Source organism: Lichenostomus cassidix, chromosome 4 (genome assembly GCF_008360975.1).
Source record: "Lichenostomus cassidix isolate B80296 chromosome 4, HeHo_3.0, whole genome shotgun sequence".
Lineage (NCBI taxonomy): Eukaryota > Metazoa > Chordata > Aves > Passeriformes > Meliphagidae > Lichenostomus > Lichenostomus cassidix.
In genome coordinates, this window is record NC_139484.1 from 57,645,570 (window position 1) to 57,662,643 (window position 17,074).

The window sequence follows — 17,074 nt, forward strand, 5'->3', positions numbered from 1 at the left end:
CTCTGCTTTGCATCAAGGAACTGGGAAAATCTCGGATCCTGGACATGGGGATTGGGAGAGAGCCTTGGGAGACACAAACAGGACTGAAAAAATGGAGGGAAAGTCTCAGATCCTGGACACAGGGATTGGGAGAGAGCCTTGGGTGGCACAGATAGGACCAAAAAAATGGAGGTGACTTCATGTTCCTTGTGTATGTTTTTGCTTTGAGCTGAAAGAGGGGAGATTTACATGGAATATTGGGAAGGAATTCCTGGTTGGGAGGGTGGGGAGGCCCTGAGATGGAATTCCCAGAGCAGCTGTGGTGCACCTGGATCCCTGGAAGTGTCCAAGGACATTGGGGCTTGGAGCCACCTGGGATAGTGGGAAGGTGCCCATGGATAGGATGGAATGGGATGGGATTTAAGGTCCCTTCCCACCCAAACCATTCCAGGATTCCATGATTTTGATGCTAATCTCAACATCCAGCCTGGTGGAAGAGTTGGGATCAGGTAGTTCTGTGGTTATTGAGTCTCTGCAGTTAAACCCAGAAGCAAATGAGGATAAATCCTGTAATTCCCAGAGTTTCTCAAGGCGTGGTGCTGTCCCACCCCAAACCTGGACTGGCAGGAATCATCCCCACCCGTGACTGGTGTGGAGGTCCTTGGAGAGATCCTGCAGCATCCCAGGAGCCCAGAGAGCAGCTGGATGCTGCAGCTCAACAACTTCCACTCTCTGGACTCCTCAAAACCACTTCTTTAAAAATACTCCTCCATGTCTTTGGATGCTGAATGAGGAAAAAGACGGGGATAATGGAATCTTCCATTTCCTTGGATTTCTGGATATATGCATATCTGGATTCTCCCCCAGCAGCTTCCCAGCTTTGGCCAAACCGTGGAGCTCCCAGAGGAGACCTCTGCCCACTTTGGGGCTTTTTAAGGCTTCAAAGGAGCTGCTCTGTGCTCGGCTGTGGCAGCTGCATCCCAAGGTACTTCCCTTCCCCACCCCTGCCTTCCTCCTGTTTATTTATTTTCCTATGTCGCAAAAAATAACCAAGCAGAAGTCACTTGCTGACTCTGACAGAGGGACAAATCGTGTGTTCCTGTGCCTGCTCTTATCCCAGAGCCCCTGATATCCTGAATCCCACAATTTTCCATGGTTCCAAACTCCCAGAGTTGTGCTTTTGCTGTTGGGTGTTTTTGCTTCTGCCTCTCAGTCTTCTCATGGTACCAAGACCTCTTGATTCCTTCATAGGAAAAGCCTTTCCATGGAGCTGCTTACTCCATGAGTTGTTACTAAAGACCCCAAAAAAGCCCCAAACGGAATCAAACAGCATTAAATGTTTTTAATAAAAGCCCCTTTCAGACCTGTCTGCGGGAGCTGGTTGTGACCATCACCCCGATGTGATTTGCCTCTGCCTTGAGCTTCCCCCAGCTCCAGCCAAAATACTTCCAGCTGTTGACCTTGGGCATCTTGGACAGAGCCGAGGGTTTTTCCTCTTTTATTGGAATGTCAGGGATTTGTGTTGGGCTGCAGTGGCTGGTTTATTTTTGGCGTGGTGAGGATAATTGCTGGATTTGCTTTTCTTGCCCCTTTTCCTTTATATTTTGGTATTTTTCTGGTTGTCCCTGAGCTTCTGTAGGAGCTCAGCTCTGCCATGTGTTGGTCCTGTTGCCGGATCCTGTTTTTCCAAAATAGTAAGTGGGAAATGTTTGCCCCAGGCAGAGGACACCCCATGGAGTTTTCTCCACACCTCTGGAATGTGGAGATTTAGTCAGCTCAGCATCCACGGGAGTTTGGGAGTGCTCCTGGGTCAGGGAGGGGTTAGAGCCTTCTGGGTTGGTTGGAGCAGCTCTGCTTTTGGCTCTTTGGAGTTTTCTGTTGGAGTTGGTCTTTGCAGGAGACAAATTCCACTTGGAATTGGGTTGATTGGTGCTGCTCTCCGTAGGTTTGCCATGGTGAACCTGAGATGTCTCATGGTGGGATGTTGTCTCCTGGGCTGAGATAGGGATGGTCAAAGTCAGGACCAAAATCCCAGTTTCACTCAGAAAAAGCTCCAACTGAAAATGTTGAAATCTTGTGATTTGCTGATGGCACTGAGGGTTTTCCATGGGTGAGTACAGCCTGCCTTGCTCCCAGCCCAAGGTCCATCCCTCCTGGAGCATCTGTCGTGCTCCTAAACCAAGAACTCCAGTTCATGGAATCACTTCCGGCACAGCAGATCCTGGGCAGAACAGGCCCTTCCCACTCCTGGAAAATCAGGAGTCAGCTGGGAGTGGCAGGGTGGAAGGGAGCGTGTTGTCATGGTGACAGTGACATTGGCCATTCCACGTGTCACAGGTGTGGATGGAATCCAAAGAATCTATTGCCTCTCTTTCCTTGAGTTGGGGCATCAGGAGGTCCAAGGCCCAGAGTATTCCATGGCTCCAAGCCTGAGCAGCATCCTTTTTGTCCAAGGCTGATGAGCACCCTGTGGCTCCAAGGTTGAGTAGCATCACATTGGTCCAATGCTGAGGAACATCCTAATGGTCTGAGGCTGAGGACCATCCTGTTGGTCTGAGGTTGAGGAGCATCCTATCGATCCAGTGCTGAGGAGCATCCCATGGGTCCAAGCCTGAGGAGCATCCCGTTGGTTTGAGGCTGAGGTTCATCCCCTTGGTCTGAGGCTGGTGAGCATTGCATTGATTCAATGCTGAGGATCATCCTGTTGGTCCGAGGCTGAGTACCATCCCATTGGTTCAGCTCTGAGGAGCATCCCAGAGGTCCAATGCTGAGGAACGTCCCATTGGTCCAAGGTTGAGGAGCATCCCAAGGATCCAAGGTTGAGGATTATCCTGTTGATCCAAGGCTGAGCACCATCCTGTCAGTCCAAGTCTGAAAACCATCCCGTTGGTCCAGCACTGAGGAGCATCCCATAACTCCAACACTGAGGATCATCCCATTGGTCCAGCACTGAGGAGCATCCATCCCATGGCTCCAATGCTGAGGATTATCCATTGGTCCAAGGCTGGGGATCATGCCATGGCTGCAAGGCTGCGGAATATTCCTTCCCCCAGCAGCCATTCCCATATTCCCAGGAGCCCTGACCCAGAGGTCAACCTTGGCTGGAAGGTTTCCTTCCTTCTTCTTTTCCTTGGCAAATCCCAAACCCACGGGAACGTCACCTCCTAACTTGGCTCCAGCCCCTTTTTCCAGCTCCATAAATCCAACAGTGGCTCCAGTGTTCAGCTCCTGGGATGACTCCACAAGCCAGGGATCCAATCCGGGTCTGACAGTGGCTGAAGTCAATCAGGGGTCATTAATTATCACCCATCAGCCACCCCTCATGTCCCACACACGTCACATCAACACCAAGTGACAGAGCCCAGCCCTCAGCTGGAAACCAGGAATTGCTCTGCTCCTCTCCTCCTTCCGTGGAGAGAATTTAGGGAGGAAAAAGAGATTTCGTCTTCTTAATGAGTCCCGTGCAAAGCCAAGCAAACAGGGTTAATTAGGAGTTTGATACCTGCTGGGTTTAATTGGGATGCGGCCGTAGAGGTGGGTGTGGCTAAGGTGGTCGTTGGAGCCAGCTGAGCTCAGCCTTGAGGGGACATTTGGAGGCCACCAAGCCTGGGGTGACATTGACAGCTGAGATGGATCAGTGGGGCTTGGGGTCTCCTTGCTTGGGGCTCTCCCTTGTTCCTTTGGCCCTCTTTGTCCATTTATTTGCAGGATCTTAAGTGAAAATCCACAGCTTTTGGTTTGTCTTCTTTTTTTTTTTTTTTTTTGTAGGGGTTGTGTTTGGTTTTCTGTGGTTTTTTTAAAATAAAACAAAGCTGAAAACACCCAAAACAAACCAGAAAAAGAAATCCAACCAAAAAGCTCCACAAAAAGCCACTTCGTCCAGTTGAAAATGGATTTCTGGGCAATTAATGAAAGGTTTATTTTTGAAGTAAACCTCTTAAAAATATTTTTAAAATTTACAAGTACTCATCGTTCATTTGTTTTGACGCTTTGGGAAGCGTTCATGCTTTTGGGTGACGGTTTGGGGTTTTTTGCCATCTTCAGTGAGTGCAGAACTGTTGTTCTAAAAAAAAAGGCTAATCAGGATGGCATGGGCAGGCCAGGAAAAATTTCCAGAAGTTAGCAGAGATGATTTAGTGAATTTGCACCCAGTTTAGGGGGATTTGGGGCAGGAGATGAGCCCTGGGAGGTCTGCGGGGTCTGAAATCTCCATCTGTGGCCACACAGAGAGGATCCACTGGGATTATCCTCGGGTTTGTGCTACCAAACAATTGCTCATTATTTCCCCATCACGTTTCCATCTCCTGCAAAACATCCCAGTGCTGCCTTATGGATTGGGAAAGTCAGGAAATTCGGTGTTGAAATTATTGGGATGACTTGTGGTGTTTATAGAAAATAGTACATTTAATACCGAAGAATTCCCACTTTTTCGCCCACTTTCCTTCTGTCTGAAGTCCCTGGATTTGCACATCTAAATATCCTTAATCACATCAGTCCTGATGCTTGTTGCGGATGAAGAAGGAATTCTGTTGGTAGCAGAAGAAATACTTGGAAACTGTGAGAGCACTTAGAGCCTGTCAGGCTTTGTTTTCTGTGGAAATGCTGTGTTAATTCCTCAGAGAGTTGGTGGGAGGGTTTTCCATGCTCCAGCAGGAGTTGGGTTTGGATTTCAGGGATCAATCCCACCTGATTTTGGCCAAAGGATTCCTGGAAATGTCCAAGGCTGGGTTGGATGGGGCTTGGAGCAGCCTGGGATAGCAGGAGGTGTCAGGGTGACGTTCCAGGTCCAGCCCAGCCCATTCCATGATTCCATGAGAGCCAGAGGTGCTCCAGCAGGGTGGTGGGACCGGCAGCAATTCCTGAGTGCACGTTAAGATTAATGGCTATTTATTTGAACAACCATTCCATTTCAGTAGCTCTTAATGAGTCCTTTGATAGCCAGTTCCTTAATTAACAAGGCAGCCTCTCGGCGTTTCCTCTCCCTAATTGGTAACAGATTGGCCATTTTTAAACAAAACGCTGCCGGCTCCGGAGCCTCCTTCCGTGGAGGGGCTGCTCCTGGCCATCCAGAGCCTTCCCTCTCTGCCCAGGCATGGAATAAGGATGGAAAAATAGGATTTCATGGCTGATCTCCTCCATAGGATGGATTTGGTGGAGTTCAGCCCAGGGAATTTTGGAGTCTCCATGCCAGAGGTGGCTCTCAGGGCTCTGGGATTGGCACAGGCTGGATTTGGTGATCCTGGAGGGATTTTCCAGCCTCAGTGATTCCGTGGTGATTTGCTCTGGTAGGAGTTGCATCTCTGGGAGAGCTTTGGAGGTTTGGCTCTTCTAGTTCTGTGCTTGGAATGACCACAGGGAACCTTCTGGATGTCCTTCCTGCCTGTGTGTCCAGAGGGTGGCATGGAGAGGGCAGTGTCACCTTGAGCCACAGGGAACCTTCTGGATGTCCTTGCTGTGTGTCCAGAGGGAGCCTGGGTGGCACGGAGAGGGCAGTGTCACCTTGAGAGGTGTCATGGAGTGCAGAGAGATTCCATGAAAAGCCATGGGCAGAGGGATTCACTGCCAGAACTCTGGGTACAAACTGATTGAGCCACAAAACAATAAATCATGGATTTTGCTTGGATAACACCCTCAGAATGGCTTTGTATGAGTGTCATTGGACCAAGCTGGCCTGGAGGTGCTTGGGCATCTTGGCCATGGAGATCTGTCAGCTTTCACATGTAACCCCTGTTATTCCCAGTGCAAATCCAGATTTTTAATGGGATTTGGGACCCTACAGAGCTATTCCTGGGATTGGTTTATGTGATTTGAAGCTCCTCAGTTTTCTGCCAGGTTGATAAAGGAGCAGTTGAGGTGTTTGTTTTTGCCCTTCCCTGTGAGAGCTCAGGCTGTGGTGGCATTCCTGCTCTTTGCTCCCCATCCAGATCTCATCCTGCACTTTGGACAAATTGTTCCCGGGCTGGAGGGACCTGGATGTCAGGGCAGGTTGTTCCTGGAATCCAGACAGGGATGGAGCCACGCCGGGAAGCAGGATCAGGATGTCACCGGGCGATTGCTCAGGGCACTGGCACTGGGACAGCCTTTGGGAGTGGCTCTGGTTGTGCCACACTCCCAAAAATCATCAGGGAATTAGCGCGGGGTCGGAGTCCTCTGAGGAGCCCTCGGGGTTCTCCAGGAGGTCTGGGATGACATCTCACAGCTCCTGCTCTGTGCCAAGGCACAAGTCCTGGCATTGCCGCCGAGGGTGTGGCAGGAGCGATTTCGGGAGGGTCGGGGCTGTGGAAAACACGGCCAGGCAGGGCTGTTCTACTCTTCCAGAGCTGCATGAAAACTCAGAAACGAACCAGGAAAAACCCCCAGCACCGTGAAGTGCAACTCTATCGTAAATAAGCTGCAAAGAACCGAGATGGGCATCTGTGGAGGAGGATGTGCTTGATTCCTGCCAGCCCAAGCCCTTCCAAGTGGGAATACAAACAACCTTCAGCTGCAGCAGCAGCTTATTAGTGCTGATATATCAGTGGCCGGGCGCTCGTTTGTCTCCTGTCAGCAGCAGCTGCTTATCCAGCAGATTTCCCGCTGTATTCCCGGGGAAATAGCCTGAAATTGATGTTCACAAGCCGTGGCTGACTTTATAAGGAGCTGCTGTAACTCGTGGAGAGCAGGGGTGAGGCAGGAAAGGATTAAGTTCGGTCTTATTTATAAGGAGTGAAAGCCATAAATTCTGGGAGGGTTTTAAATCTCGGTGCCCAGGGCAGGAGCTGCTGCTCATCCCTGGTGGTACCTTCTGTTCTCTGAGCAGACATTTAGCACCGTGATTGAAGCTCCTGTGGCATCTCCGAGTTCTCTGATAATAAATATAAGGGAAAAAGGGATTCGGGCTTAAAAAGCAGAAAAAATAATTGTATATTCTTTTGGTTCTCATCCGATAATACTGAATCTAAACCTGTGTGTGCTGTGAGAGGAAAGAATGAGTCTTTTTTAAAGCAGGAAGGTTTTTAGGTGTTTGAAACCCAAAAATAATGGGAATAATTTGTGTTCGCAGCTGGCCTGAGAAGATCCAGGTCCAGAGTGTGGATGGAGGACATTGGCACCTGAAAAGGTTTTGGGCCTGGCCTAATCCTGTGTGGAAAAGGAATGGGGATGGAAGGCTAAGCCAGAAGCTGCTCCTGGGCTTGGTTGGCTCCCCTTTCCCATCTCTGCAACAAGTCCTGGGAGAACATTCCCATAAAAGCATCCTGATGTGCCACTGCCACGTGGGGAAGCCTCACAGAGCCCTAATGATTAAATTTTTATTCCAGTCCCATTTTCCCCATTTAGGACTTAATTACGTGACATTTTATCTCAATTGTTTGCTCTTTTTCATACCCTCATGGTGTCACTTGTCATCCACTCTTTGCCTGGCCAGGATTTGGTGTCCAGGGCAGGTGTTGGGCACCCTTCATGGGTTTTGGTCTGACCCATGCTTGGGTGCAACAGGGTTGTTCCTCTGAAATTTTTGTCACTGGAGGTAGAAGACCTTCCTGGGGTTTTTTCCTTTGGGTGATTTGATCCAAACACTGGAGGGGAAAGAGGACATCCAATGGGATCTGGACAGGCTGGAGAGGTGAGCAGGTGGGAAACTGATGGAGTTCATCTTAAGGGATGTTCAGCACTGAGATTTGCATCTCTGATCTCTGCTCCTGTGACAGGGAATGGCTGGAGCTGTTCAAGGGGAGGTTTGGGATGGCTATAAGGAAAAGACTCCTCATCCAGAGGGTGGTCAGGCACTGGAACAGCTCCCCAGGGAATGGTGACATTCCCGAGGCTGCCAGAGCTCCAGGAGAGTTTGGAGAGCCCTGCCAGGGATGCTCGGGGTGGGATTGTTGGGTGTCTGGTAGGGCCAGGAGCTGGATGGATGATCCTGTGGGTCCTTCAAGCTCAGGATATTCCATGATTCTGTCAAAACTCCTCGGCCACAGCAAAAACTTAGGTGTCTGCTGGAAGTAATGAAGAAAAATCACAGCCGGGCAACACCGCACTTCCCGCAGCTTTGGGGGATGAGGAATTGGCACGAGTGGGGTTTTAAATAACCCAGTGTGTCAGGAAAGCACAAACAAATGATGAAAAGCAAAGAAAAAACCCCAGAGCTCTGCTAAACTTTATGGCTGCCATGCTTCATCTTCATTTTGGTGCAGGTGTTTGCTGGGAGGTGAGTGATGGATGCTCCAGAGCCTGGGAGCGGCGGTGAGCAGGAGATGGAGCACCTCGGCTCTTTCTTTAAATAAAAAATGCATTTTTGCCCTCCTGCTGAAGATGAATGGCGCCTGAAGTGTCAAACCAACTTTGCAGAGTTGGGAAAAAACCTTCCCAGCATAGGCATCAAACGTTTCTGTGCAGTGATAACAAAACTGGCGATGCCGGGCTGGAAACGCGGTGTAAACTCTGTGTTTAATCCTAGTTTAAACACAGCTTGTAAAGTGCTTGTAAAAGTCACTGAGAGCTCCTAAGCCACTCCTTGGTGTCAGAAAAGCGTGTTAAGAGGCCTTTGTGAGTGTTTGAGAAGATAATCTCCTGCTGGAGCTGTTTTCAGGGCAGCACCATGATCCCAGATATCATCGCAGTTGATATTTGCACGCGCAGGTGTTGGGATGATTGCCTGTGGTGTCAGCCTGAGGCTTTGTGGGAAAATCCCACTCTTGTGCCAAAGGATTTCCCCATTTTTATGGGTTCAGTACGTGTTGCAAACCCACCTGCCATAGAGAGGGTCAGTTTTGTGGCTGGGAATGTCCCAGGCCAGGTTGGACAGGGCTTGGAGCAGCCTGGGACAGTCCTGCCCATGGAATGAGATGGGTTTTAAAGTCCCTTCCACCCCAAACATTCCATGATTCTCTGGTAATCAATGGGATTTTGTCTTGCCCACCTTAGGACATGATGAAAACACTCAGGGCTCTAAATACCCCAGCGCTCTGCTGGACCTGGGCCTAGCCCTTCCCTCAGCCAGGGGCACTTCCAGTTCCCTTCCAGTTGTGACATTGACACTGTGGGTAGATCCCATCACAGGGGGATACTGTGAGCAGCCTAGGCTGGGCTGGGCTAGAGAAGTTCTGTGGTGGCTTTACCTGAGGAGGTTGGGCTGGTTTAGAGAAGTTCTCTGGTGGCTTCACCTGAGGAGGTTGGCTTGGGCTGGAGAAGTTCTCTGGTGGCTTTAACTGAGGAGATAGGGCTGTTCTAGAGATGTTCTGTGGTGGCTTTGCTGAGGAAGTTGGGCTGGGCTGGAGAAGATCTCTGGTGGCTTTGCCTGAGGAGGTTGGGCTGTTTTAGAGAAGTTCTCCAGTGGCTTTTCCTGAGGAAGTCGGGCTGGGCTGGAGAAATTCTGTGCTGCCTTTAACCAAGGAGGTTGGGCTGTTCTAGAGAAGTTCTCTGGTGGCTTTACCTGAGGAAGTTAAGCTGGGCTGGAGAAGTTCTCTGGCGGCTTTACCAAGGAGGTTGAGCTGGTTTAGTGAAGTTCTCTGGCAGCTTTACCAAGGAGGTAGAGCTGTTTTAGAGAAGTTCTTTGGTGGCTTTACCTGAGGAAGTTGGGCTGGGCTGGAGAAGTTCTCTGGCAGCTTTACCAAGGAGGTTGAGCTGGTTTAGAGAAGTTCTCTGGTGGCTTTCCCCGAGGAGGTTGGGCTGGTTTGGAGAAGTTCTGTGGTGGCTTCACCAAGGAGGTTGAGCTGGTTTAGAGAAGTTCTGTGCTATTGCCTTTAACCAAGGAGGTTGGGCTGGGCTGGAGAAGTTCTCTGGTGGCTTTTCCTGCCGGTGGCCTGACCAGTGTCCGTTTGTCCCTGCAGGGGAAGGTGGCCCAGACAGCCTGCATGTCAGCCTGCAAACACCTCTCGACATCACTGCTGCAGCTGCTGCTGGAGGCCGAGGTGAGGCAGCTGAGCCTGGGAGCCTTACAGCAGTTCAACCTGGACGTGGAGGAGTGCGAACGTAAGAGCCCAAACCACCCTGCCCTGGGATTTGTTGTGCATCCAGGGGGAATTTCAGGAAATTCTCAAATTTTTGGCAATAATTTAAATTGAGGTGGTTCATACCTAAAATGACTTTGGACCATGAGTTTTAAGGATGGCAGATCAGGTGTGTTTATAAAATGAGTTACTTATCAACCACACAGGGGATAACAGATAAAAAGCCTTAATCAGAATAATTTATTGCACAGCATAAACCAAAAAGATTTACTAGTTGATCACATAAAATTGTGTGTGATATTAAGGTATTTATATTAAAACTATATTTCTGAATTTATTTGTATTAATATTTAAGCTGGCAAAAGAAATAGGGCAGATTGGGAATCAAAAGGAATAGGATAGATTAGGAATCAAAAGGAATAGGGTAGATTTGGAATCAAATGTAATTTAGCACCAAATTGGCCATGGTGTGCACAGAGTCCTTCCAGAGGAGCAACCCCAAAGCATCCCCAATTTTGGGGAAAACCCTACAGTCCTGCTGTGCCCCTTTGCTTTGGGGACTCAGGACAGGGCTGAGGTGCTGCCAAGGTCTGGGGGTGCTGAGTGCCCACAGAGCTCGTGATGCTGATTAGCATCACACCTCAAATATTTTCAGGACAGAGGAAGCCCAAGAGATTCTAAGAAAAAACATTTTTACTCTTTAATGCTGCCTTGGTCTGGTTGTCCAGACCATCCCTATTTTTTGAGTTAAAAATAGCAAGGATTGGAGTGCACTAAAGAAAAATCAATTTATTTATGACTCTTCCTGGCTGTCCCATCCCTGAAGTGTCCAAGGCAGGGTTGGATGGAGCTTGGAGAATTTTAAGAAGTTTATTGTTGGGATTAATTCTGGGATGGATTCATCACTGTGGTAGTTGAAAACACAGAGCTTGGTAGAGTTCCTAAAGAACCCAGATGATCTCTGATAAAGTATTTTGGAGATTTTTTTCCCCCTGAAATATCCACCTTTTTGACTTTCTTGGTTGAGGATTGGGGTGAGATTGGAATGTCTCTTGTTCATCATAGAAATCCTGGAATGCTTTGGGTGGGAAGGGACCTTAAATCCCATCCCACTCCCACCCCCAGCCATGGACTGGGACACCTCCCACTATCCCAGGTGGATCCAAACCCCATCCAAGCTGGCCTTGGACACTTCCAGGGATGGGGAATGACTCAGTGACATCAGCTGGGTTGGTTCCATCATCCCCTGGCACTTCCCACTGCCGGAGCAATCCTCCAGCCTTTATCTAACATTTTCCTGATCACGTTTTACTTCAGCTGCCCCCATCAATACTGAGATTAAATTTACTTCTGGGAACAATCCCCCAGTAGGAATTTTGCTGTTTCCAGCAGGGGTATTCCCATTTTTTAACATCCAGTTGCCATTTTCCAGCCCTCAGCTGCCCAGCCTGGGAGGAAGATCCCAATTTAAGGATTCTACCCAAATCCTGCAGCTGGACCATAACTCACCAAGCAATGCCTGATTTTTCTCCCAACACTGCCTCAATCCCTGAATTCCTGCTGCTCATTTGTGTCCCATCAGCGCCTTGGGAGCAGCTGTGTCCCCAAGGATGTCTTTGCAGGGACAGGTGGCATAGCTGAGAATAATGGGAAGCATTTTTCATCCGTAACAATTCCCAGTTTTTTAGCTGCAAACCCTCCAAACCTGGCTGTTTCCCACCCCATCCGTAACATGCATCACGGAGCAGCAGCTCTTCCCTAAAAGCTGCTGCTGCCAAGGAAAATGGATGGGATTTCATAGCAGGTTGAAAGGCACAATTCCTTAAATTCCAGTTGTTTGGGAGCTCAGTCCAGGAGCACTCAGACATCCCGGAGCAGGTGACGCCAGGGTGGGCAGTGGGGTCAGGGATTTGTCCCCACCCCTGTCCCCAGGTGCCATCGGAGCAGGGAATGGAGATGGATGCTGGAGCTGAATCCTCCCCATCCATCACTGTCAGCCCAGAGCAGACAAAATCTGTTTCCTTTCCAGCTGCAGAAATGTGTCCCCTCATCCCTGGTGGCTTGGCTGCTCCTGGGAATCACTGTAATTTGGTTTTTTTGGAGCAGAGATCCATCAAGATTTGAATTTTAGGATAAGCCAGTTCCAAGAGGGAAGTGGTGTGTGCAGAAAATAAGCTTCAGTTTGCGAGGTTGGGGTTTATTCTTGGGTTTTTGGTGATTTTTTTTGTTTTAATCTTTTACCTGAAAGCACAGGTGTGAATCTCAACATCTGCACAGCAGCAGTTCTGCCTCCATCATCTCCCTCCCCCAGATTCCCAAACCTTTCCTATTCCAGCAGTTTTATCCTGTATTTATCACAATAAAATAGGATTTTGTGGCTGTTTAGAGCACTTCCAGTGAGTGCCATGAGGTGGGAATGGGGCTGCAGGGTTTGATGCTGGAGTTCATTCAGGTTTTGTTTAAGGCTTTGTGAATACTGAAGAAATAATCTGGTTAAGAGAGGGGTGAGGGGAATTAATGAAATTATTTCATTGTGGATTAGGGAAATGGGAGCTTGGGCTGGGATCTTGGGAATGAGAGATTGCTGGCTGGGAGGGTGGGGAGGGGCTGGGCTGGAATTGCCAGAGCAGCTGTGGTGCCCCTGGATCCCTGCAGTGTCCAAGGGCAGCTTGGATCCACCTGGGACAGTAGGAATTGTCCCTGCCCATGGATGGGGTGGGAATGGGATCTTTAAGGTCTCTTTTCAACCCAAACTACTCTGGAATTCTGGGATGCTCAGGAGGACAAGGAGGTTGTGCTGGAACCCCTCACCTGCTCTTTAAATCTCCCCCTCCCTTCAATCTGTGCTTTTTTTGTGTATTCAAAGCACAGAAAATAAATTTATTAACTTTTATTCATTTTCTGATCTTCTGATCAAACAGGAAGATGTTGTAGGACTGGGGAGAAACAGTGAATTAACAGACACCAAGAGCCAGACCTTCCATGTTTTCTTCATTTCAATATTCCCCCGTCCATCAGCAGAGTTTTTTGTGTGAGAGAGGCAAAAAGAGTAGAGCAGTCATGCTGTAAACCCTCTAAAGTTGCTTGTGATGTGAGAAACTTGGGAAAAATCTGAGCTGCCTCCCCTGGCTTTATCCCAGTGAATAATGCTGAGACCACAGAATCTCCTGGTCAAAGCCCTGGACAAAGCCCTCGTGGAGATGTGCAGAACCGAGTGGTCAAGGTGATTGTCCCTCGGTTTTCCCAGGATGTTTTAGGTGTTTGGGAGCAGCTTTAGAGGGATTTGAGTGCACAGATGGCACGAGTGGTTTCCAGGGAAGGGCTGCAGGTGGATTTGGGATGTCTGTGGTTAGGCAGGTGTGATGGTTTCACTTTCATGGCTCCTTTCCTGCAGTCCGGAAAAGGCAATTCCTTTTTTCAGAGGGTTTCTTGTATTCCAGAACACATCCATAATCCAAGATTTAGCAGTGCAATGGGATTTTTTAATGCCTGCATGCCCTGCTCTGTTCTTTTTGAACTGCTTGGTTCTGATAAATTTATTGTAAAAATCTATAATTTGATAAATACATGATTTTTCCATCTCTCCTGTACCTCAGATGTAGTGGGAATCAAATGTAACAACCCAGATTTGAAGATGACAACCAGAAAATCCCAAAGAAAGGGGCTGTTCTCACTCCTAGGAAGTGTTTCCCATCTCCATAACGGGTTCCAGCAGTGGTTGAGGGTTGTTTTTACAACTCTTGGATCATAAAATCAGCAATTCCACAATCTCCAAAGTCTTTTAACTGCTGCTCCATGGGAAATTAAAAGCGCCCTAAAAATTATATTTCAAATTTCATTGAATTCCCTTTTTTTAGTCAGCCTCGTTCCTGGCTGGATGAGGCACACACCCAGATGTCTCTGCTGGGTTGAGGAATTCTCCATTCCAACAGATTGTCCCAAAATGTCCCAAAATGTGCCTACATGGATCCCGACACAGCCGTTCTCCACCTCCTTCTTGCTGCCTTATCCAACTCGAAGGAATTTCTCATCTGGAAATCCCTGGATTTGGGGGAAATGCTGGGATTTGCTCATGATGCAGGAGATGGCCTCTTGGCATGGTCTGAATGACTCCCAGGTGTTCTTCCAACCTGTGATCCATCAGGGATTGGAGTTTGTGGTGCTGGAGTGAGGATATCCCATGGTGTTTCTGCTGGTGTCGATCCTGCTGCGGTGCACAGGAAAAACATGGATTTTGGGTGAGAAATGGGAATGTTGGAGTGGAGAGATGGGAAGGTTTAAGCAGAAAAAATCAGGGGAGGAATGTCCACCCCAGAGGTGCTGATCTCTCAGTGTGCCTCAGATCTTGGGGTCAAATTTGGGCCTCTCCTGACAAGAGAGACCCTGAGGGGCTGGAGGTGTCCAGCGAAGACAATGGAGCTGGGAAGGGTGTGGAGAACTCCTGAGGGAGCTGGGAAAGGAGCTTAGCCTGGAGCAAAGGAGGCTCAGGGGGACCTTGTGGCTCTGCACAACTGCTGCCAGGAGGGGACAGCTGGGGGGTCAGGCTGTGCTCCAGGGAACAGGGACAGGAGGAGAGGAATGGCTTCCCATTGGAAAAGGGCAGGGATGGGTGGGATATTGGGAAGGAATTGCTGGCTGGGAGGGTGGGGAGGGGCTGGGCTGGAATTCCCAGAGCAGCTGTGGTGCCCCTGGATTCCTGGGAGTGTCCAAGGCCAGCCTGGACACTGGGGTTTGGACCAGTCTGGGACAGTGGAAGGTGTCCCTGCCATGGCAGGGGTGGCACTGGATGGGCTTTACGGTCCCTTCAACCCAAACCGTGGGAATGTGGATCTTCTCCATCTCCAACCCTTCCTGTGTTCCCCTAGATATCATTGATTTTATTTGTCCATCCTTTGTAACTCTACAAAGAGCAAACACCTCTGTCCCACCCCATTTTGTTGAAGGAGATTTAGGAGCTCACAGCCCCTCAGCTCTGCACCCACCTGTCCTTCCCACCCACCATGGACACACCAGGGATGCTCAAATCAGAATCCCAGAATTCCAGAATCCCAGAATGGTTTAGGTTGGAAGAACCTTAAAGTTCATCTTGTGTCCATGTTCAGGGACACCTCCCACTCTCCCAGGCTGCTCCAAGCCCCAGTGTCCAACTTGGCCTTGGACACTTCCAGGGTGAGGAGTCCTCACCCTCTGGATCTGATGGTGAGATGAGCACAGTCCACATTTCCTGGTGCTGGTATTTCATGAAGCTGAGAACTTCACATCTACCAGGAGACATCCACCATACACCTTGGGTTTGGGATCTGTGGAGACCCGTGACTCGATTCTTAATTCTGTGCAGAATTTCTTGGCACACATCTCATCCAATTTCTTCTGAAGAGCTTCAGAAGAAGCTTCTCCTTGAAACATCTCCTTGAAAACATCTCGTGGTCAGCCCCTGAGGAGTCCCTCTCTGGGGCTGTGGGTGCTCCTCAGCCCTGCCAGTGTCCCATGACTGGGACCACTCCTGTCTCTGCAGCGAGAGCGCTCCAGGCTCATCTTTTTTCCATCAGAGAAATGATTGATGGTAAGGGAGAGAAATTTTTCTTTAATCTGACCCAGTTCAGTGTATTTTGGGTAACTCCTCCCTCTTCCCACAGCTCTCTGGAATTACCCAGATGGGAACGAGCTTTGAGAGTTGGGGCTGTAATGGGGAACAGCTTCAGAGCGGGGTTGTGTGGGAATGGTGTGGGAGAAGAAGCTCAGGATGGAAACGGGGTGAGGTGGAAGCTCAATATGGAACTTGGGATCTTCTCTCTGTTCCTCTAGCCTCAATTCCTACCCATCACTTCTCACTTTCTCCCCCGTGAGCTTCTCCAGAGTCCATGCATGGATTTGTTCTTCAGCCTCATTATCCTCGAGGTGTCACTTTGTTCCTGTGGATACAGAACAGGAGATCCCATCACTTGGCTTTTCTAGGATAGCCTTCCAAGGCTTTATCCGAAGATCACTTTGAGACCTCCATTCTTCCTTGAGGAATCCTGAGATGGTCGTTCACAACTCCTGTCCATGGCCACATGCAGATTGTCCACATTCCCTTCCCCAGGAGCTGCTGCCACCTCCATCCCAGAGGTGCCATCACAAATCCCATGTAATTGAGAAGAAATCTTGCCTGGAATGATGTTTTTGAGGGATGAAGTGTTTATCTTTTTACCATTTTTACCATGGGTCCATTTTTACCACTCAATCCCTTCGAGGCCCTGTGCCTGCGTGCGCAGCCAGGAGATCCCCCCGTTGGCTGTAATTAATTAATTTACAGTGGATGTCTCTTTTCTGCTGCGCCTTTGAACTCTTTATTCTTTGTCCATTGTAAAGGGCTTAACGGTTCCTGTTCCTTGATTCTTTCATCACTGAAATGTTTTGGAAGAGACGTTAGAGTCCCCCTGTGACCTGCCCTGGGTGGCCCAAGCCTGTAGACCTTGCAAAGACATTACTTTTTTGGCCTGAACACAAACCCCTCAAACCTTTAGCCTGGCTAAATGCTTTGTACAAACAGCCGCATACTGATCTGCTCTATTCTGCGGTGATTTTCTGCTCATGGGGCTGCTCTGTAGGTTGCTTGCTATGTTTGCCACTTGCCTCGCTAGTGAAGACAGTACAATAAACGAATCCGACAGTACTGAGGCCAACACTGCGCTCGGTCGTTCCAAGGAAATTATCCTGAAATCTGCTTGAAGAGATTAAACGCAAGAAGAACTGGCTGTGTCTCTCCTCTAAAGCTCCGTTCTCGGCTTTGTTTCTCCTTTTTTTCTCCGAGACTTTGTTCATTCCTCCTTCAGAATGGGTTGGTGGCATTGGTATGTAAAGTGTGACCTGCGATTACAGGAGGTGCAGCTCCTTCTCCAGCAGCCCTGGGGGAAGCATTGCATTCATTCCTCCAGCCCGGGGCTGCAGCAGCTTTCTCCAAGCATCTGGGCTGTATTCCCGCTCACATTTCTTCTGGGATACGAAGAACATCAGCTCCTACATAATTTCTTCTGGGATACGAAGAATCCCAGAAGAAATTAGTTCTGACGTCATTTCACTTCTTGGATGTCAATCATGGAATCCCAGAATTGCAGAATTTGGGTTGGAAAGAATCTTAAAGACCATATCATTCCAGCCATGGGCAGGGACACCTTTCTCTAGAA

At 49.0% G+C, this 17,074-nt stretch overlaps 1 protein-coding gene across 5 annotated transcripts in view; it reads left to right on the forward strand.

Moving 5' to 3' along the window:
- The window catches only part of EXOC6B (exocyst complex component 6B), a 254,536-nt gene that overhangs the window by 167,297 nt on the left and 70,165 nt on the right, over positions 1–17,074 (forward strand). For all 5 annotated transcript variants that reach the window (XM_085059335.1, XM_085059336.1, XM_085059337.1 and 2 more), the window contains one exon: positions 9,789–9,930. In XM_085059335.1, the coding sequence (XP_084915461.1) occupies positions 9,789–9,930 (142 nt within the window). The remainder of the gene's footprint in view (positions 1–9,788; positions 9,931–17,074) is intronic.